This window comes from Mesocricetus auratus, unplaced genomic scaffold, assembly GCF_017639785.1.
Source record: "Mesocricetus auratus isolate SY011 unplaced genomic scaffold, BCM_Maur_2.0 Super-Scaffold_100009, whole genome shotgun sequence".
Lineage (NCBI taxonomy): Eukaryota > Metazoa > Chordata > Mammalia > Rodentia > Cricetidae > Mesocricetus > Mesocricetus auratus.
The window spans coordinates 17,273,248-17,295,604 of NW_024429193.1; the positions used below are offsets into that span (position 1 = coordinate 17,273,248).

At 41.8% G+C, this 22,357-nt stretch overlaps 1 protein-coding gene across 7 annotated transcripts in view; it reads left to right on the top strand.

Moving 5' to 3' along the window:
* The window catches only part of Bmpr1b (bone morphogenetic protein receptor type 1B), a 311,257-nt gene extending 289,637 nt beyond the window's left edge, over positions 1-21,620 (top strand). For all 7 annotated transcript variants that reach the window (XM_040751701.1, XM_040751702.1, XM_040751703.1 and 4 more), the window contains 5 exons: positions 2,792-2,984; positions 3,731-4,028; positions 12,226-12,401; positions 14,365-14,495; positions 17,997-21,620. In XM_040751701.1, the coding sequence (XP_040607635.1) occupies positions 2,792-2,984; positions 3,731-4,028; positions 12,226-12,401; positions 14,365-14,495; positions 17,997-18,122 (924 nt within the window). In that variant the 3' untranslated portion in view covers positions 18,123-21,620. The remainder of the gene's footprint in view (positions 1-2,791; positions 2,985-3,730; positions 4,029-12,225; positions 12,402-14,364; positions 14,496-17,996) is intronic.
* Positions 21,621-22,357: the final 737 nt, after the last annotated feature.

Here is a 22,357-nt window from a genome sequence, read left to right on the forward strand (position 1 = left end):
CCGAGCCTGTGTGCTGTGGTGGTTGAAGAACAACTGTCAGGAGTGAGTGCTCTCCTGAAGTCTCAGTGGATCTGGGAAAAAATTAGATCATTATCCCTGAGCCATCTTGCCAGCCCGGTATTAAAGCTCTTGAATGAAGACTAGTAAGTCTTTCCCATGTATATTAATTCAGCCTATTTAAGCCAAGTATTTGTGTATATTTGTGTTTGTTCATACACACATGTCTTTGTGTGTATTGCTGAGAGATAGAGTATTGAGCATTGGTTATAACAACCTGTTTTCTTTCCTATAGTGTGTACACAGATATACACATTATAGAAAACAGATGTCTAACCATTAAATGAGATGACAATATTGGAATAGGGCTGCAATTCTTGCATTATTTATATATATGCATATGTGTAATTTATAGCCAGTGCACATGAGATAATTCTCTTTTTAGAGTCACAGTTAGAGTAATTAAATATTACAGACGTAGGCTGGTCAGTTTTCTACGTCAGGTAGCTGAGATAGCAGCTAATATAGAGAAAAGATTTGTTTAAGCTCACAAGGTTAGAGGTTCGTCTGTGGTTGCTTGTCTTCTCTCTCTGAGCTTGTGGTTGCACACTGAGGTGACAGTGCTTGGCAGAGCAGAATTACTCACCTCACGGCAAGGAAGTGAAACCAGAAGCTGAGAGTGCTGGGATTCCCGCTGTGGGCACATCCCCATGATCTCCACAGATCCTTCTAGACCCCAAGTCTTGAAGTTCCCACTTCCTCACACTTGAACCGCAGACCTTTGGGTGACACTTACCATAGAAATTATAGCAAATTACTGTAAATTTTATCTGCACACTCAACTCTTTTTTTTTTAAAAACAAAAAGGTGAATGTGATTTAGGTTGAAAATTTATCTACAGAAAGCAAAGTAGCATTAGTGAAATCAGTTCTTAAATTTCAAGTGTCTGTTCAGGTTCTTTGACAGTATAATCTTAAAATGAGAATAAACTTTCTTTTCTAGGCCTCACTTAATGGCGGAGCATCTTGGAGGTCTGTAGTCTCCCCCCCCCATTAGCGTCGCCAATGCTGTCAGTACGTTCACTAGAGAAGACATCTCATTTCTAGAAGAGAATCAGAGCTGTTTGAGAAGCAGGTTGGCATAGGTTCACCGAGCAGCGCTTGTGCATCTGTACGGGAATATGCTAGCAAGTTTCCTTCCAAGTGGATAAGCCAACTGCTTCTTTTCTTCCTCTCTCGATGCTTCTGCCGTCTTGTCAGGGGTAGTGGACATGTAGTACACCCAAGGCTGCCTCATCTGGATGTCTAACTGTGAGAGGAGGGCTACTTTATGCGTCGCCTTGTTTGCTTATTTTCATCGCATCTTATGCTTCCTAGATCATTAGTAGGTTTTTTTTTTAATCTTAATTTTAGGAAAACCACTCTTTGGGCAGCAGGATTTCAGCGTCATTAACAGTTTTAAGAGCGATCTCAGGACCTCTTGAGTTGATATTACCACCCATCCTGGAAACACAAAAGAATGCTAATTAAAGAACCTGCAGAATAATGTCCGTATCCTAACCCTTACAACTTGTTGCTTTGGACTAGGCAGTGAGAGAATTCTAGATCATGTGGATTGGCTATCACAATGGAGTGATCCTAAACTTAGAGAAACAGAAAGAAAAGCTTTACCTGATGTGTCACTACAAAGAGGACTTTGTATTTTTAATGATAAGGTTTTGCTAGTATCATATGCTAGTTTCCTTGCTTATGGATTTGAGGCAGATTATCCTATGTAGATCAGGCTGTTCTTCAACTCACAGTCTGCCTACTTGGCCTCCTGAGTGTGAGATTATGGGTGTGTATGCCCAGACCTGGCTGCTGATTCTTTCTGTCTACTTTCCCTTTCAGCCAGGGAACGGTTGATAAAGTACAGATGGTAAAAGCCATGAAGACAGAGACATTCAGTTTCCATGCCACTTAACTCCATGCTTCTCCTTTGTTTTTATGAGCTCGTTGTCATTTTCCAGCTGTGTTTTTCGCATTATTAAATGAATGTTTCTCTCCCTGTTGGCTTTCCTTTACCAGTTGCTCTGTTTGGACTACTCTTTTGTGTCTCCTCTCTGTAGTTTTCACCATGGCAAGTATCTCTTGCACTTCAAATGTGCATTTTTTTCTACCATCTCATTTTCCTTGCCTAGTCTTCATTTATTTTCGTAAACATTTTCTGCAGCAGTTCAGCACTCTGTAACTCAAAATGCCACTTTATTGTCAGAGGGGTTCAAGGCGGCCAGGCTGGGAGCACTCATGCTCCTTTACAGTGGCGTTCTTTTTTTGTTTTGTTTCTTATGAGCTCTCCTTTCCCCCTTCATTCCCTCATTGGTTTTTTTTTTTCCTCTGCTCTTCTCCACTTTAGGAATTTTGATAAATTTCCTTGTGCGCTCAATATTTTTTTGTCTTATTTAACAGATCCATGATTTGTTATGTAGAGGCAAGAATTCCTTCAGAGTATTAAATAAATCAATATAATGGTAAAATACTTTGGTCTGTCAAGTATGAGTTACTGTGAAATGATTTGTCATTTTTTCCCTCTATGAAAATAGTAATTGGTAGAAAGGAACATCTAAAAATTTGGAAGCAGTATTTGATTATTTAAAATTGGCAGTCTTCCATCTGAAATACACTTAAAAGAGAACAGCATAAATCAGTAAATGCACATAACTCATGTGTATAGAGAATCATGTGTTGTGCTCCCCCTCCTACGATGGATCTGTAGTGAGGTAAGTTTACTAACGATGTGTTTTGGGCTTTGCCAGGTCCAAAGGACAATAGCTAAGCAAATTCAGATGGTGAAGCAAATTGGAAAAGGTCGCTATGGGGAAGTGTGGATGGGCAAGTGGCGTGGAGAAAAGGTAGCCGTGAAAGTCTTCTTCACCACCGAGGAAGCCAGCTGGTTCCGAGAGACGGAGATCTACCAGACGGTCCTGATGAGGCATGAAAACATTCTGGGTGAGTCACAGTCTACGCAGTGATAGTTGGGGTTTCATCGCATTCTTCTGTCTTTCTCTCCACATCTGCATATGAACTCATCTGTCTAGACCTGTTATGAAACTTACAGGCTCTTTCTTTTGGGCATGAGCCCAGAGCCCACACGCTTCTGACACAAGATGTCACGGGAGGAATGACTATGGTGCTTCTGTGGGTGGGTGGTAGGCTGGGAACACAATACTCACCATGACATTGGTTTTTCTTCAGAAACAGGAAGTAGAAATGGAATACTAGAATTCCGTAAGGTTTTGTAGGGATTTGAAGGACCATATTTAGGTTTAAATGAGTGAAAAATCATAGGTATTTTTATTTGCAGAGATTACTTGTAGCAAGTGCTTATGTTCAGAGTTGATTTCCTTTTCCTTTCCTCAGGCTTGATGTGCTCTACCTGGGTCATTTGAGTGGGAGAGGACCCAGTCAGGGAAGCAGAAGGCCTGATTGAAGCCTTTCATACAACATGCCTTGCTTGTAACTATAGCACCATAAAGGAATTTCAATACCATTGATCGTGTGTGTGTCCTTTCTCCTTCTAATTTTGATCACCTCTGCTCGATATTAGTTGTTTAGTACCATCACAGGCATAGTCAGAAAACTAAGGGAGACACTAAACCTAAGACCTCAGGAAAGAAAGAGTATTTGAGCATATGAGTCATTCTTCATTCTTTCCAGGAAGCACATCTAATCCTTTTAATTCTTTTGCCTTTTAGGCTTCATTGCTGCGGATATTAAAGGAACTGGGTCCTGGACTCAGCTGTATCTCATCACAGACTATCATGAAAATGGCTCTCTTTATGACTACCTGAAATCCACCACCCTAGATGCAAAGTCCATGCTGAAGTTAGCCTACTCTTCTGTCAGCGGCCTCTGCCACTTACACACGGAAATCTTCAGCACCCAAGGCAAACCAGCAATCGCCCACCGAGACTTGAAAAGTAAGAACATCTTGGTGAAGAAAAACGGGACTTGCTGCATAGCTGACCTGGGCTTGGCTGTCAAGTTTATCAGGTTAGTATCCAGGTCAACAGACACACACTGTAAGATTCTTCGTGAGTGTTGAGGAATATCATAGACTTCGTGAGTGGTTGAGGAATATCATAGACTTCAGCTCTTCTGGAGATCAAAAAATGTCACCATTTTCTTGGTAACATGATGTGTTTGGGTTGGTCCTAGATACTCTAAGAAAGCAGACTGAGCAAGCCATGGGGAGCAAACCAGTAAGCAGCATCCCTTCATGGCTGCTTCAATTACTGCCTCCAGGTTCCAACCTTAACTTCCTGCCCTGACTTTTCTGAATGTACTCATAAACTGTAAAGTAACTTACAAGATGGTCAGTGAAGTTTTATCATGACAATAGAGGATATAACTAAGATGATGCCTAACAGCATAGCATTTGTAAGTATGGGGAGGTTTCAGGAAGAAGCAGCAACTATGTGGTGGGAAACCCATGCTTTAATGTTTGTATGTAATACAGTAAGGATTGCTTCGTAAATGTTTGCAATTGTAACCAAGGAACAAAGCTGCTGCTATTCAGCACTGCTATAATGCAACTTAAACAGGAGCATAGCATCTGGACACACATGCCCAGACTTGCTGGAGGTGGTGAGCCGACCTTGCAGGCTCCTCGGTACATTGATAGCCCTTATATAGCAGGGAGGGTGTCACACCCAGGAGTTGGGACTCTCCTTCTCTTTTTCTCTTTCTTTCTCTCTTTCATCAGGGTAGGCCCTTTAATCTAGGACATGTGTTCAACACAACCCACAAACTTAGAACATAATTGTTGATGTTACTGCAGTTTTGTTTTTGTAATTCAGTTGCCTAATTTTCTAGTCCCAACTTTGTAGGTTGCAACATATTGTTGCACTGGGCCAAGGTTGGACAAAACGGGTGAAAATGATAGAGGGAATGAAAAGAAAGGAAGGTTCATTTGGAATATAGTGGTGAGGAAACTTTTGCTTCACTACTTTTAGAGTGCTCATCCAGGCTGACCCTTTAATAGATACATCTCTGGTCCTACTTGTTAATATTTTTCCAAGGAACATTCAACAGCATGTAGAGAAGGACAAAAGGAAGAGGAGATGGTCACAAGAAAGGCCTGATGAGTTTCCATTTTCTCCTGAAGGTAAAATCTGAGATGTGATTTAATAAGGAATTCAGATAAGTGGAGAGCTTCACCATTTAGAGATGACAAAAAAATATTAAAGAAAGTGAACTGTGCTATAAATTTGAGTTTGTGACATGCATTGCACACTATCCAGTAATTAAAAGCATTAAATCCAGTTTCTCTTCAGAATTCGTTTTTGTGAAAGACAACTCTTTTCAGGTCTATCCTACAAGAATCAAACAGACATACGTAGTAATAATTCATCTGTTGTGCCTCTAGTTAGTAGAGTCTACTCCTCTCCTAGTTAAATTTCTCCAAAGCCGTTCCAGGGGTAACAGTCTTCTCAGTCTTCTGCTACCCCCTCCCCTGGCCTGCTCTCTTGAGAAACCATATCTGTGTGCACCTGACCCCTTAGCTCATTGTGACACCATTGCTCCTGGTGCCCAAAGTGCTCTCAGCATCACTGCACAATAAGTCGCTGTGCTTCAGGCTCCCTCTTCTCCTGAGGCTGGCTCTACTAATCCTTCCCCTTTAAATAGTTCCCTCTGTGAGATTTCCAGCTGTACCTGACCTTTCTTCTAGCTCCGAGTTTGACTAAACCATGTTTAAACATGGAGTGCCTGGTTTTTGACTTGTGCAGTTGAATGAGTTCTACTTTCATGAAACTCATGCTTTACCTTAGTATAGTGGTTAAAACCACTATACTACTTCATCTGTGTCCTTAGGAAAAGCATTGTACAGTTACTTCCTTTGTCTTTCTGCTTCCCTGTCTTTTCTTCAGGCTGCAGAATTTATTTTCCTGAAGTGCAGTTTGAGTGTCATCATAATTTCATTGCTTCCTGTGGCCTTAGGTTAAAATGTAGTTAGGGTCCCTTGCGGCGGTGAACTCTTGACTGAGCTTGGGCTTTTCTTGAGATTTATTCCCACCATGCTCCTTACTCCTTCCTGTTCGTTCTGAGCACCTTCTACTTCTCACACCCTCAAGTGCTTATTATTATTATTATTATTATTATTGTCTGTATAACTTACGTCCCTTTTCTATTTCACCGCCAACGATCTTCAGAATGCATGGACAGCTGGTGTTACTCATCAGCGGCCCTATACCAAGCATCGAGGCTTTTCTCACACCACTGCAGTGATCACTGGCTTATCTCTCCCTCCTGGTAGAAAGTAACCGAGCACATGTCTGTAAAAGTTCTATCTCCAGCGTCTTTGCCGTGACGATGGGGGTGTTTTAAGTTTTGCACACGAGGTAATTGAACGAAAACACATGGGCTATGAAAAGAAGAGAAGCATGCTCTCCTAGCTACAGAGAATCTGCACATGTGGACTACGCCCTTCATAACTGTTTATTGTGCCCATACTCTGACTTGTCTTTCTGTAGCAATACAGAACCACTGTGTGTTTTCTTCACCTATTCCGTGCTGCGGATACTTTGCTTCTGCTTCTGAGTCCCTAGCCTGGAGCATCCTGCCTTTCCATGTACTCTTCCCCCGTCTCTGAAATGCCTCTTAGTCAGAGCACCCATCTACACCTAAGAGAAAAGATGCTACCTCCTGGATTATCTGGCCCGTATCTGCCTACAGCTATCATTACTTTGAAATATGCCTCATTTCTCCTACTACTGCTCATTGCTACCTTGAGAGCCAAAGCTGTGTCAAATCCACCATGGAATTCCCTTTTGACATGACAGAGAGTTACAAATACTGCTACTGTTTTAAATCAGCAAACGTAGGGACAGTAAAGTAATTGAGGCAACACTGTCCTTGTGGATCTTCAAGTAAACTGAGCTTTTATTCCTGAAATTTACTTTTGTGTACAGGAAGGAATCTTGTGGATCCTGGCTCTAGGAAGAGGAGGAGGCTCTTAAGGGATACGTTGGGATAACTTTGGTGTACAATGTCCATTCGTCAGAGCAGGAGAGCATGAGGATGCTGGCTTCATGGCCTCATTTCCCTTTCCAGATGGAGGATGTACTGGATGATCTCAGACATCTTTATTTTCTTTGTGTGTCAGAGTTTTGACATCTTCCATTCTCAGTGCAGGGTTTAAGCCTTGCTTTATCCATTTCTCTGAGTCTTACTCTTCATGATGATTTGCGTTGTGTATCCGTGCACATGCAGTTACCTAGAGTGTTTTACTTCAGATGGAGTCATAGCTAACCCATGTTGATAGGAGAATTTCCTGTAAGTACTTAATATTCACTCTTGTTTCCGCATGGGTGGTAAGTGGTCTCTTAGGGTTTTCGGGTAATTTCTGGAAGAATCCCAGGGAACTTGAGAATCACAGAGAGCTCCATTGGTGCCTTAGGGACTTTGTGTTCACATAATACTTTTGCTCACGTTGGCTTCTTTTGTTGATATATTTCCTGCTCCAAGGAGATTTAATCCAGGTGATATCAGAAGATCCCTGACATCCCTGGGGAGGGGAAAACAATGCCATATGAAATGCCTTGGAGGAATGCACACAGCTTTTGTGATTTGCTCATTCAAGCAGCTTTCTAGTACTTCACTGCCTGAAGAAAACATTTTCTTTTGGAGAAATGAATCCTGGATCAGGGCATCTCAGGTGTTGACTCTTAAACAGAAGACCTGTTTTGTAGATCTCCCCACTGATGGTTGCGAGGTATCCGAATCCAGAAGAGGGTTGGCAGATGCTGAATTTCCCAAGCCCTTCTGATGCCATTTTCTTCTCTGCTTTTAATATACATGCTTAGAAAGCTACAGTAAATTTCACACACACACACACACACACACACACACACACACACACACACACACACACGTAGCTTTTAAACTCTGTCATCTAATTCATAGAACCAAGCTCGCTAGTGACAGTGTCAACACTCCCAGTAAATGTCTTTGCAGGTGTCCCCATCTTCAATGAAGGAGTTTTGGTTCTGAAGTCTTGATATACTTTGAGATTTTTAGGAATTTGATTTTTGAAACATTGTTTTAGTTGTATTTGTTGTTGCTGGTGGTGGTGCAATACAATGCCTGACAAAAGGAGACTTAAAGGTCATTTTGGCTCACCATAGGCAGGTGTATCTACAACGACAGGGAAGCCACAGCCCTGGTTCTGGGCCTATGTGGTAGCTGGGATGGTCAGGTGTCAGGTCTCCCCGATCCTTACCACCGGGGCAAACTCTCCATCGCTGTCCCAGCTATGTCACCCAGTGTAGCAGGTAGCAAGGGGCAGGATCAGTTCTTCCGTTTTCACCCTCAGGGCTGGCTCATCCACACCCACACCACCAGGGCCAGCTCTACTCTGTTGCCCAGGCAAGGTGCAGCGCGCACTCTCCAGAGTTCTAAGGCTAGTGAGGGGCAGGTGCTGTCCTACTCTGGTCAGCAGGCAGCAAGGGGCGGGTCCAGTTCTCCTACCCTCAGACCCTAGACCTGGCTCACTTATACCCACACAATCCTAGCATTTAGGAGACAGAGGCAGGCTAATATCTGTTAGCTCAAAGCTAGCCTGGTCTACAGAGGGTGGTCCAGGACAGCCAAGGTTACATAGAGAAACCCTGTCTCAAAAAAAAAAAATCAAAACCAGAAAAGAAATTCTCTTCATTCATATTTGGAACATCCTGCCGGGATTCCCAGGAGCCCATTTCCTCTTTGACATACCTTCTTTACATTTCTTACACGCTTGAAGAAAACTTTCCCCTGTCTTGTGGAAATTCCTTCTTTGACATACCTACTACTGTATTTTAAATGTGACTTGATTTATGTATTTCTTTGTTCTGCAAAACTGTAACACCTCGTGTAACCACACCCACATTGGAACATGGGACTTGAAAAAACCTAAACCTTTGTTCCTGGGTTACCATCAGTCAGAATAAACGGCTCCTTGTTCTCTTTAAAATGAGAGCTGTGGCTTTTGCATCAATATTATTCATCTTCAAATTACATTTATTTTCTAACTCTACTTAAGTTTGTAACCCCTTGGTACACACATTAAGAAGAACAAAAGCTTGATTCGGTCTAGTGGGAATATTAATTATGAAATTATAACTATGACAATCTATTCCTCTATAGCCTCTGCCTCCATCAGCAGCCTCTGGGATTAACCCCACAGTTCTCCACAGGAAAGGGAAAGAGCATCTCTCCCACCTTTCTCCATGGGAAAGCTAAAGAGCTCATATTTCCCTAATATTTAATCAGGACCCACATTTATGACAGAGTGTTTTCAGTTCTTAGCATAAATCCATTTTTTTAGCTAACTTTATCCAATAAATCACTTTTGAATTTCAGGGTCTTATTATCCTTAGTCCTTAAAATATACCCTTTCTAATCATTGACCCTGATAGGTTGCATTAAATATATGTTGGTATATTTAATAATGAATATTTATAATATAAACTTATATAGGACATCTCAAAGGGCAATTGTGTTACAGCTGAATATTAACAAATGATAACAGCTTGCCTCATTTTTTCTAGTTTTTTCACAGAAACCAAATGTTACATATAATATTTTCCCTTCCATATTTTGTTCCTTTTAATGTCTCCCAGAAGCAACCGATATCCTGTGTACACTTCCTGTGTACAGTCTTTGGGTTTGACGGCTCGCGTATGTAGCCTCTGCAGCATCTGCAGTTACTCTGCATTGGAGTTACTCTCTCTACCCCCACACCTATTTACATTTGTATCTTTTCTTGTTGACTTTTTTTTTCTCACTGCTCTGCCCTCCTCCATGGGAAAGGAGGTCGTAATAAGCTGGAGACCCCTGACCTTGTCTGCCCCTCTTTTGCCCCCTGACCTTTTTTCTGTGACCCTCTCTCTACCCTCTTCTTATAAGCATGGCGGCTTCTGAATCCACTTTCCTTTTTCTTCCTTTATTCTCGGTATGCCAGTGTTCAATTTAATTTCCATTCTTGGTCTTAAGGATTAACAGAAGCTCATTTTTTTCCTCTGCTATTACTTGAGGATAGGAGCAATCCCACTAAAAGTTAAAGAGGTGGCCCCTAATTACTTTCATGTGTTTTATTTTTGAGATTACAATTTAATTACAATATTTTCCCATCTCTTTCCTCCCTCCCATTCTTTCTGTATACCCTACTCACTCTTCTCCAAAATATTGGCCTTTTTCCCCACTGATTGTTATTGTTTGTAAATATTTGTATAAGCATACATAGTCCTACATATAACCTATTGACTCCAAACACTGCTACTTGTGGGTTTTCACAATGGACAGTTTGAACTGGACAGCCGATTGGTATACTCTGTCCTGGGGAGGACTAGTTCTCCTGCTCCCAACTTAACTCTGTTGCCTATACTTGTCTGCATATGGTTCATGGCTCAATGGGCTTCTCCCCATCCAGTTGAGCATGGTCAGTGATGTCATCTTTGTTCAGCTCATGCTTGGTGTACAGCCTGTGACGTTACTAGGAAGATACAATCTCACATCAAAGTCCCTGATCCTCTGTCAATAGAAACATGCCTGATGTAAGATGCAGAGCTCTATTTTAGAGAATATGAAATCTGATAGTATCCGGAAGGGGTTGCCTATAAGAAGCATGTTTGCTGTTTAAATGTGGCGCTAAAAGCATTTACCATTAGATTAATAATAGTATCTCACAAAATCAATCTGGCCAATAAAATTCCCTCTATCTGTCTGGATATTAATTCCAGTTCATTCTTGTGGTTTTCCCATAACGGCTTCACATTTCTTTTTTAAATTATCCACAGCAAAGGTTACTGTTAGCAGACCTTTTGCTTCTTCCTGGTTCGTTTTCTTCCGACTGTGTGCAAGCTGTGTGTTGAGTGAAGATAAATTGGAGCGTTCATCTTCAGGGCCATACCAAATGACTACAGCAGATGTTCAGGGTTTACAGGAACTTTAAAGTCTTTACACTGTTAGATACGTATTCAAATACTTCTAGTGGAGACAGTTTCTGCTAATCATAGGGAAGATGCTATTCCAATACCATTGGTAGACACAGGGGAGGGGAGAAGCAATGGCCATCTTAAGCATCGTTAGCAAGTGGGAGGAGCTGCTGTCTTTGCAGGTGATGAACCTTGAGAACCGTGAGCATTTTCTGTTGTACTAGCTGACGCTGATGGGGGAAGTGTTAGAGATGAAGGGGAAGAGTCTAGAGGCAGATCTTACTGGTGTCATTTGGTAGCCTTTATCTTTCAGTTCCCCTGCAGAGATGTATCTTTACCACACATCACCAACCACTGCCTGTTCTCCTACATCCAAATAAACATGAAGGAGTTGTGCGAGTGGGTGTCAAAAGTCCCCATCCCCTGGGGCCACAAGGTATCTCCAGCTTTCCTGATGCACTCCTGGGTGTCCTAACCTAAGATGGTTCTGTTTTTCTTTCTCAGTACATGTTCTTGAATACTAGAGTCTTTAGATATACCTCTTCCTGCAATTTTTTTCTGTCTAAAACCTAAAATTCCATAATTGGGACCTCTATTACACTATCCTGATGATTAAAATTGATACATTGTAACACACACGGACAATATGTCAACTCACACAATAGTTGTCAGCAGGCATAATAGGAGAGAGACTTTTCTTTACTAGTACTTTGAGAGTCGCTGGTTTCATACAGTGTGTTGGGTGATACTTTCCCACCTGACATTTTTCTAGCTTCCCTTTAAGCCTATTCCTGGCATGCTTTCCTCCCTCATAAACTATTGCCAAGATGTTAAAGCCAGTTATGAGAGCAAGTTGATTAAAATGTACAGAGAAGAAAGGTACATTTTAGGTATTGTTTGCCACTGTTTGTTTAATTTTTGAGACAGATTTCATGTAAGTCAACCTGACCTCAAATTCATTACATAGTTGAGGTTGTCTTTGAACTCCTGATTCTCTTTTTCTTCATCCCAAGAACATCCCATTTAGTTTACATGTGTACAACTAAATAGTTTTGTATTAATATAATTACGTGTGTTGGGGTTTCATTCTCATTTAGTTTAGCATGTGGTACGGATGTTTAATCTTTGAATGCTCAAGTTTCACCGAGAAATACTTTCTGAGAAAATGTTTTCTGTTCACTCACAGTTTTTCTCTTTGCATCGCCGCTGACATGCTCTTTCAGAGAGCTACAGCAGCCTCTCCAGTGCTGACGATGCCTCTCTTTGCTTTTCCTTAGTGATACAAATGAGGTTGACATTCCACCCAACACGCGAGTGGGCACCAAGCGCTACATGCCTCCAGAAGTGCTGGATGAGAGCTTGAACAGAAATCATTTCCAGTCTTACATCATGGCTGACATGTACAGTTTTGGACTCATCCTCTGGGAGATTGCGAGGAGGTGTGTTTCTGGAGGTAAGCAAGAGATATTGGAAAAGCTACTACTCCTGCGAGATGTTTACAAAACCTTTCTGATCAGAAAGGATTAGAGTTGGTGTATTACATGAAGTCTCAGATTTTCTTTCCTTTCCCCCATTATTCCTGTTGATGCTGGAAACACCTATTAAAACCATCTTTAAGTGGCTATCTCCTCCCCTTCCCTGTCTAGTGAATATTCTAGACTCAGTACCAACTTCCCCTGGCTTGTCACACATTACCCTCTGTTTCTCTTTCTACCATCTCACCTCTCTGTTAGAGTTCTTCTAACAGTTGCTCCAGCAAGTCAACACCTTCTCCTACCCCATTCACCTTCTCCCTGCTGACCTGTGGGACCTCATTTCCAACCCTGCTCCTGTATTATCTGTACTTCCTCTGCAAAGGTAGCCCAAAGATATTGAAGAGTAGGACATCCATTCCTGAACTCTCATTATTTTTGTCAAAAGGAAAGTAAAGGAAAATATAGTAATTGCTCATGATAATTTCCCCACAAGCATAAGAATTCCTAATAAGACCAACTGCTTGACATGAGTTCTGGGAACCACACTCTGGTCCTCTGGAGAGGCAGAAAGTTCTCTTAACCACTGATCCATCTCTTCAGCCCCTACTTCTTTCTGAATCTCATGTAGCTTGTATATATACCTCCCCTACCTAATCCATCCATGTAATAAGCTCAATAGATACAGTCTTTATCCTCAAGATGTTTCAAGATCAAAGTCTCTAGCATTAGAAAGCGCTCAGATGAAGTGATGTCTCCTGTTGAATAGGGCCCAGTTTCATTACCATGTGTACGGAGATTACAATGAATCAAACAGAAGAATAAGAAAGACAGATGTCATAGTGCTATGTGGTCACAGCAGGTATGCACAAATGACAAACAGGCAGTGAGTTTGAAATGCTTGAAACAGTTTGAAATCTGTGGGTCCCTTATAGTCTATGTGAGTCTGAATTTACAAAAAAAAGGAACATAACACATAACCCTAATTTTCACTGAATAAATCCCCAGTGAAATTTATTATTGTTATTATTTGTTTTTTGAGAAAGAATCTCATTGTGTCGTTCAGGTTGGCACACTCTCTCTATGTAGTCAAGGCTGGACTGGCACTCTCTATGTAGTCCTGCCTACCTTTGAACTCAGACCTGTAAACTTTCTGCCCCAGGTTCCCTAGTATTGATAGGTATATGGGATCATCCTAATGGATTTAATGTGGTGGCAGATCATTTTAGGACTTGGTTTCATCCTATTTAGGTGAACAGTGACAGCATTCTGTAAAAAAATGGCTTAGGAAATCTTGGAGGGTTCCAGCATTAGAGGACAGGGGTTACTTAGAATCACCATTAGGAGCTCAGTAGAGAATGTTGAAAAAGAGCATGATAAAATCGCCTACCTTCTTAAAGGACGGGGCAAAAAAATTAAAGTAAAATTAGTTATCAGATAGGCTGAGATAAATAAAATAGAAAATTTAAAGAAGAAAATGAAAATCAGATAATTTTCAAACCCAAGATGAATCATGGATGGTACTTTTGGATATACAACTTTTCAATATTGAATGTGCAAAACTTCTTATGGTTAAACACAAATAAATGAATCTGACATTTGTTTAAGTAGGATGCTCTTCCAAACTTCTGATGTTCTTAGTCTCATGTGCCAGTAATAGAAGCAGTTAAATGTGATGTGGCATTGATTCAAGACGTGTCTTCTAATTTTACATTGAGACTTAATATGAACTTAAAAATATAACTAGTTCATGCAAATTGTAGATACTTAACTTTTGGAAATTAGCTGGGGAAGGCTTGAGGACCTATGATAATATGCATCATTAGGTTTCCAATTCCTGTGTTTAATATTGATAGTTTATTTTTTAATTGAGAAGATTTGTATGTTAGGCATATTTGTAACCAGTTCATAAGAAATAATAATACTAAAAAACCATTTCTTTAGGTATAGTGGAAGAATACCAACTTCCCTATCATGACCTTGTGCCCAGTGACCCTTCTTATGAGGACATGAGAGAAATCGTGTGCATTAAGAAATTACGACCTTCATTCCCCAATCGGTGGAGTAGTGATGAGGTAAGACCAGACTTGGGGGAGGGTATGGCTGACGTCTGAATACGCTTCTATTTTGCCAAAATTCTTTTTTTCTCTTTCCTTATTGTTTATTCTATGTGTCTTTTACATCATTTATCTTGATTTCATTCATGTCCCTGTCCCTTCCATCTATCCTCCATCCCTCCACCCCCCAACCACCACAATAAAACAAAATTTAAGAGAGGAACGGGAAAAGAGAAAAGGGAGTGATTAAAAATCTCATCAGAGAAGCTGCAGTGAGACACAGTGCGTCGAGCAGTAAGCACGTTTGTTTGTGTACCTTTATTTGCAAGCGTTCATTGCAAAGAGTCATTGAGCTGGTTCGAGGCCTCTGGTTTCTGCTGTGCTGTTGATGCTGGACCCTCCCTGGGACTCCTCTTGGATATCCTGTTGTTGCCCTGTGCTGTGGAGATCCTGCAGCTTTGGGTCTGTGGGTCAGGCTCCTTGGCATGTTCCAGCCGATCATAGATGGGGTGGGTATGAGGCAGGTCCAGTCATAACCTTAGTTCTAGGCCTGGGCAGCTGCAGGGTTGGCCCCCCCCTGCCAGTTTCCACTGTCCTCACCACCAGGGAGCGCTCTCCATCATTGCCCCAGCTGATTCACCTCTTGTAGCAATGAGCCAGGGGCGGGGCCAGTTCTCCCACTGTCATGCCCTCGGGATGGCTCTCCCACACCTCTACCAACAGGACCAGCTCTACTGTGTTGCTCAGGTGAGGTACAGGGGCCACTCTCCCAAGTGAGCTCTGTACTGTTTAGGGACAGGGACAGCTCTCCCACTCTTAAGACCCCATGTCAGTTCCTTCCCCTGTCTTGGGCATTGATGGGCGGGCAGGGGGTAAGGAGGAGGTGGGCATCAGGTGAGTAATGGGGACAGTTCTCCTTTGCTCACAACCTCAGGGCTGGCTCATCCTTACCTCTAACTACCTGGCCAGCTCTGCTATGCTGTCTTGACAAGGAGGGGGGACTGCTTTCCTGAATGCTGCCGCTGGTGAGAGAGAGGGTCACCTCTCTCATCTGTTGCAGGTGGTAAGGGGCGGAGGGTAAAGGGGGGCACCTCTCCCCCACCCACATCAGCCTGTGACAGACAAGTATTGGGGGCAGCTCTCCCATGCTTACAACTTTGGGGCTGGCTGTCCCTCACCTCTGCCAGCACGGTTGGCTCCATTACGTCACCCAAGCAAAGTACAGGGTCTACTCTCCCGAGGGTTGAGGCTGCTGGGGGTCAGCCGCAGCTTTCCCATCAAGCATTGAGAGGTGGGAGGAGGGAAAGTCTCCCCGATCCATGCCTCCACATGAGTAACGGGGACAGTTTTCCGACGCTCACAACTTCAGGGCTGGCTCACCGACACCTTCCACTAACAGGGTTGGCTCTATTACACTGCCCTGATGAGGGGCAGGTCCTGCTCTCCCAAGTGTTGCAGCTGGTGGGGCTCAGGGACAGGGACAGGGACAACTCTGCCACTCTTATGACCACAGGGCCAGCTCTCCACCCCCCTTCCTCAGGCATTGATGGGTGGAAGGTGAAGGAAGTGCACCGCCCCCCGCCAGTTTGTGCTGCCATATGGCAGACGAGAGCTGGTTGCCAAAATTCTTAATTCGCATCACTAAAATTCATTTTGATGGTAACAGTAATGCCATCTCATTGCAATATTTGTATATCTGTACTGCATCAAATCTACCCATTTTTCTTCATTTTGTCAATTATACAACATAGTGAATGGTCAAGATGGAGGCTACATAACACAGTGTGTCATTATTTCATGTATCCGCAGCGATGTGTGAGCAGAGGCTATTGTTTCTTTCTCTCTGTCTGTTCTAAAGCACTGTGACTTTCTCTCTTCATGGTAAGTGCCGTCTTTCTGGAGTTCTGGTAAACAACAGAAGGCTGGGGTTTCTCTACAGTGACATGATACAAGGACGCTCTGCTGACCGTTCTCGGTGGTGCTGACCTCTTCATCAGCAAAAACGCTGAGGCCTCCGGGGTGAGAGGGATCACAGTCCTTTCGAAGTTGACCTGATCTTTGTTCGCGGCTCACAACAGCCTGTACTGTACTCCCGGGATCTGGGGCCTCTTGTGGCTCTTCTGTACTCACAGATGTGTGCTCCTAGCAGCCGCATATACAGCACACAATTTAAAATGGAAATATTTTTATTTTTGAAATTGAAGTATAATTTCCCCTTCTCTTTTCTCGCACAACCCTTCCTGTGTACCCCTTGTTTTCTCTCAAATTCATAGCCTCCATTTCTTTAATTATTGTCTTACACACACACACACACACACACACACACACACGTATGTGTATTCCTAAATATATAATACAATCTGCTTAGGCTATATAAAGTTACTTGGAGGTATATGATTGTAGGGCTAACCATGATGAGAAGAGGAAAAATTGTCTTTCTCAGGGAAGAGCCCTTACTTTGGTTATCCTGTAGTGTGTGTGCATGCGTGTGTGTATGTGTGTGTGTGTGTTAAATTAAATCCCAAGAGGTTATTTGAGCTAATCTGTTTACTGCAAGGGTTTAGATGTGAACCCACATGTGTGTGGCAGACTTCGCAAGGCTGGATCAAGCGAGTGGAGCAGAGCCAGACTCTGGCCTTGTTTACCGCTCCAGTGTCTCTCCGTCCACCTCTCTGCCTTTCCTCTCCCCCAGTTGAGTCTCTGGCAGGCTGGAAATCCAAGAAGAGTTTGAAGCACATTCAGATAAAGAAGACTCTTATCAAACATGTACTGAGCCCACCCAAAAGAGGTGCATAGAGAGAGTGTGGTGCATAAATAAGGTGTCCATGTAAATTCATCTAAAGTAACTAGTCCATTGGCCCAGTGTGTAGCTCTTGCATTGCTACTGGTATGTGCTTCCCAATAAGCTGTGCAGAGGGCATCATGAGACGCTGGAGTTATATTCTGAAGGAGACTGTGGGTATCGGTGTCATTTGAAAGTTCTTCTGTGTTGATTACTAATGAATGGAAATTGTGCTATGCTGTAAGAACAATTGATAGACCATGGGCACATCCAGAGGAGAGTTTTAGCAAAGCCATGCACAGGTCATTAATCTTGCTAAGTGGCACAGCCTTGTGCCACCCTTAGAGCAGACTGCGATGATAAAGGAATAGCCGTGTATATTTGAGCAGTACAGAAGTAGATAAAATATTGAAACACATTACATGTTGTAAACAATCTGGGACTATAGAAGGGAATTCAGACATACCAGGTGTCATGTTTACATAATACTGTCTTTGAAGTCATCCTTGAATATCCTCAAAGCTTCTTTTTTTCTCTGGTCATAGGGAGATATGAAAATCTGTGGGAGTCATCATTTCACACACACACACAAAAGTTCGAGTGAAATTTTGAGTCCATATTTTACTGGTGCCTTAAAAATGTATTCAGACTTCATGAACACCAGCTAAAAGCCAAACCTTGAGCGCCTGTCGAGAGTACATTCTTCTGACATCCCCCAATGTTCCTTTCTCTTTCAGTGTCTCAGGCAGATGGGGAAGCTTATGACAGAGTGCTGGGCTCACAATCCTGCCTCCAGGCTGACAGCCTTGCGAGTCAAGAAAACACTTGCCAAAATGTCAGAGTCCCAGGACATTAAGCTCTGACATGGGATACTTGTGGACTGAGCAAGAGATTTTACAGAAGCATACGTAGCCCAAGCCTTGAACATCGTCCTGCTGCCCAGTGGGTTCAGACCTCCCCCCTCAGGGAGCAAGCTGGACAGACATAGAAGGCCCCAGAAACACTGATTCATCATGGCTTTCTGAGGAGGGGAAACCATTCGGGTAACTTGTTCAAGATATGACTCATGTTGCTTTCTAAGAAAGCCCTGTATTTTGGGATTGCCATTTTTTAAAAAAAAGATACTTTAATTTTACCAAAATAAAAAAAATATTGTAGATGTTTTAAGGTTTATACAGCTATAGTTTAAATTACAAAAAAAATTCTTCGTAGAAAATTTTGTAGAAGTCAAAATGTTTTTCCATTGGCAAAATGTTCTTGCACTCCACAAACCAAAACAGTCTTGAGAGCATAAATTACAATCCAACTTCCCCGCTCCCCTGCCCCAGCCACCTCAGACTGTTTGGGCAAGCCCTGCTGTGGGCTGCCATTGCAGTGTGAGTGTACATGCCTACAGGTCCCACCTATCTGGGACCACAGTTTAGAATCCGGCAGGTGGACCTCTTGCAGCTTCAGCCAGTGTGGGACAAACGAAGGTTTTATGTCACTAATAGAAGTGTGTGTTGGTAGGCATTTTTCAGAACCACGCCCGTTTCTGGTTGCATTGGGCAACTCTCTCCAGTAATTGCCCTCCTGTTCCTTAAACACAAGCCAAGGTTTCCTCTTGTGCGGAGAATCAGCCTGGGCCTGCTTGTGCTCTCCTGAATCAGAAGATCAATACTAAATAAAACCATCACGAGTATGGGAGAGACAAGGTACTTTGCAATACAAGTGATTTGTGCTTGGGTTGCAAGAAAAAGATGCCAGTAAGCCAGGGCACAAGTTGAGGGTGTAGATACGAGAGCCCATTACAGAACCATAGGGAAGTAGTATACACACCATAGTTTGTATCGACACAGATAGTTTAATGTTGGTGTCTTTACTAAATCTTGGAGTCAAGAAGTAGAGAGGAAGACTGTCAGGTTAAAGTCACTAAACTTCTATTTAAAAATAAGCTTCAGGTGGTGGGTTGAACAGAGAGAAGTTAATTAAGTCATTAAACATCATGGCTGCTGTGGTTTATTCCAGAATAGACATGGATCCGGTATAGACCTGTTAAGTGATTATTTCACACCTTAGGCACAACTCATTCATTCTAATGTACATTTCCCTAATAACTTATTCTGTTTCTCCATTATGGCATGTGAACAAAACAGCTTCTGATTCAGCTCTATGTGGTTTTAACTTTTGACTATATGAGCAAAGTCACTGACAAGCCAGTATTCCTTAGAAACAGGGCCACAGTAAAGTAGAAAATGCCACTCCACCCCTGCAACTTTATCCATTTATTTCCTTGCTGTGTTTCTTCCTTAATGATTTGAAATTCCTTACTGGTTATTAAGGACAGTTAAAATACTTTGCCTCAGAAAATGACATTCCTCCCAGAGTACTCCAGGGGGCAGTGTTTTCCTATACATTTCACTACTGGGTACTTGCAAGATGGAGACTTTAAGAAAAATTGACAGCTGTGTGAGGAATGAGGAAATATTTTATTCTCTTCTAGAGTAGACGTTCAGCTGGTAGACTGTTCATCTGGAAAGATCTCTGGAGTGACAGTGTCTGCCAGAGGCACTCGGAGTTTGGGAACACTGTAGAGAAGTGTGCCCTTTCTGTCCCAACTCACTGCCTGGTACCACAGAACCATGTTTTGTTTGCCAGTAAAAAAGAAGAATTTCTTAGTTCTTGAATTTGAAAAAAATAATGTGTTGTTAATTTAATGGTTATCAGATTTTGTTCTTGCTGAGGTCAGTATCCTCAGCTGAGCCACTGAAGAATCCTTTCTCTGTTAAATTGTGTTTTCTATAGACAGTTTTGCCATGTATTTGTAAACTGAGTGTGGCAGTCATCTGGGCTTGGAAGGAAAAAGCCTTAGTGCCTGGACAGGTCTATCTACAAACACCCAAGTAAGCATTTTGCTAGTTAACTAGTTTTGATTTCAGTTCTGGGTTTTCCTTAGGTTTAAGTAAGATTGAGGAACCTCTTAAGTCAAGCTGTGTTTTCTTAGTAGATTTTAAACATGGGTAACTTCAAATTAGAGTTTTTTTGTGGTGAGGCTGTTTATGATGTAAATTTTATTAGATATCTAGGGTTCCAGTGAAGAATGGGAGAAACTTAAGGATGCCCAGATTTCATCCAGATTATTCATTTTATTGCTTTTGGAAAAATCAACAACTTATTTCTAATTATCAACCATATTTATTCAGTATGAAAATCTTGAAAATTATTCAGATACTTTAAAAGATCCACTCAGTTATTACCGATTTTCAATGAAATTATAATTTATAACTTATTTATGAGTATAATTTCTGTCGTAAGAAAATCTGTTTAGTAAGACTAAGTTGTTAAGGACTACCTGTTCACTTCCCAATAATCCATGCTTTTACACTTCTAGCATATCAGAAGTGAAAGTTATTTTCTCTTTTGCTTTGGCTTCCTGCAAATTAGTAATATGATTGACTGCTGCTTACCGTCAGGGCTATTTCAAAGAGTAAGATTTACTTCTAATTCCTCTCCCCCAAAGGAACCTAAATTATTAATTGTTAGATAAACTTTGTATGTTCAAGTTTATGGTTGATGTATGTGTGTATATATTATATAAATATAGATGTATATGTAAATAATGTTCATTCTGGAGTCTGGCACAACTCTAGTGCGTAGATTAGAGAGTAAAATATTATGGATGATAAAGTCCTAAATGAAGCATAGTATTTATTTATGGAAGCATGTACATTGTTAACTCAAAAATGAAGAGCAGTGAGCACCATGTCTGACCTCTTGGACAAGGTACCCACAGTCACTACTGAGCAGGATTTATATTCCTCAAATGGAAAACTTCTTAGATAACATGCTGGGATTTTAGACACAAGGGCTTCCTTCACACATTTCAGTTGGTGTGCAGTCAAGGATAACAACTTAATAATGACTGATTTAATGTTCCTGGGGTCATGCATGTTCATCGGGAATTTTATATTGTTCACCTGTTCTCATACTTCTTTGTGGATGGAAAGGCAGTAAGAAAAATACATTTTTAAAAAAATTTGAACATGTTTTGGTGGTTATACCACCTCTGAAACCCCAAGTCCCAAAAACAGTGGAAATGAAAGGGACTGCATCAAAATTGATGCAATTTAACAAATGGAACTAGTTGTTACACAAGCTAATGCCCTATTTTTTTAGGAGAAAAGCTGGCAATATATGGGGGTGTCGTTTTCTGTCTGTTTCGAAAGAAGACTCATTTGTGTTCTTTAGGGGGAACCAGTGCCTTATGGAATTTGTATATACTGTAATTATTCAGGGTTAGGGAACAAACACTTGTATTTGTTACAAATTGTGTATGACCTGTTTTCATATTACCTTCAATAAATGGTGTCATTTTCCCCATAGAAAAGCTATGACTGTTATCTCGTAGTTGTGCCTTTTCTTTGTCTTTGAAATGACCTCATGACAGCAAGTGGGAAGGCAACCATGGAGAAGGCAGAGCAGGTAAGTGCATGCTCTATCCATCCGAGGAAGGTGAGAGTGGATCAGCACCTTACACTCTCTGTTTAGGAACCACAGTCACCTGGATGGGGGGAGTAGTTGGTGGTTAGGAATAAATGAGGAAAGTGGAAAGTTTCAGTGTGGAAAACTACAGCTTACCGGGGAAACAGCCAGCTGGCCGTGGGCAGTGCTGAGGACCAGTAGAGGTTGCTAATACTAAATGTGGAGCAGCAGATCCCAGAGCTGCATGAGGACCAAGGCTTACTCTTGCATCAGTGCTGTGATAATAGGGGTCAGTTTGGACTTCTGAAGTCTGTGTCTTCCCCTTGAAGATGAGACCAGCAGTAACACCTATTGCACAGAGAGCTTCTGAAGATGAAATAAAGTGTGTGCTCAGCCTATGGGAAACATTCAGCTATTTAGTACAGGGTCATGGTGCTTCTTGTTTTTGTTCCTTGTGTCTTTTTTTTTAATCTCACTTCAGATATAGGTATAGAGACAACATCTTAGGGTTTAATCAACAAGGAAAAGAGGAATTATTATCAAAGGGCTATGTATGTGCCCTGGGTCTCCAGAGTAGAGCATAAAGCACAGCTTCTAAAGGGAACGAAAACTGTATCTGACAGTGCTTGTATAATGT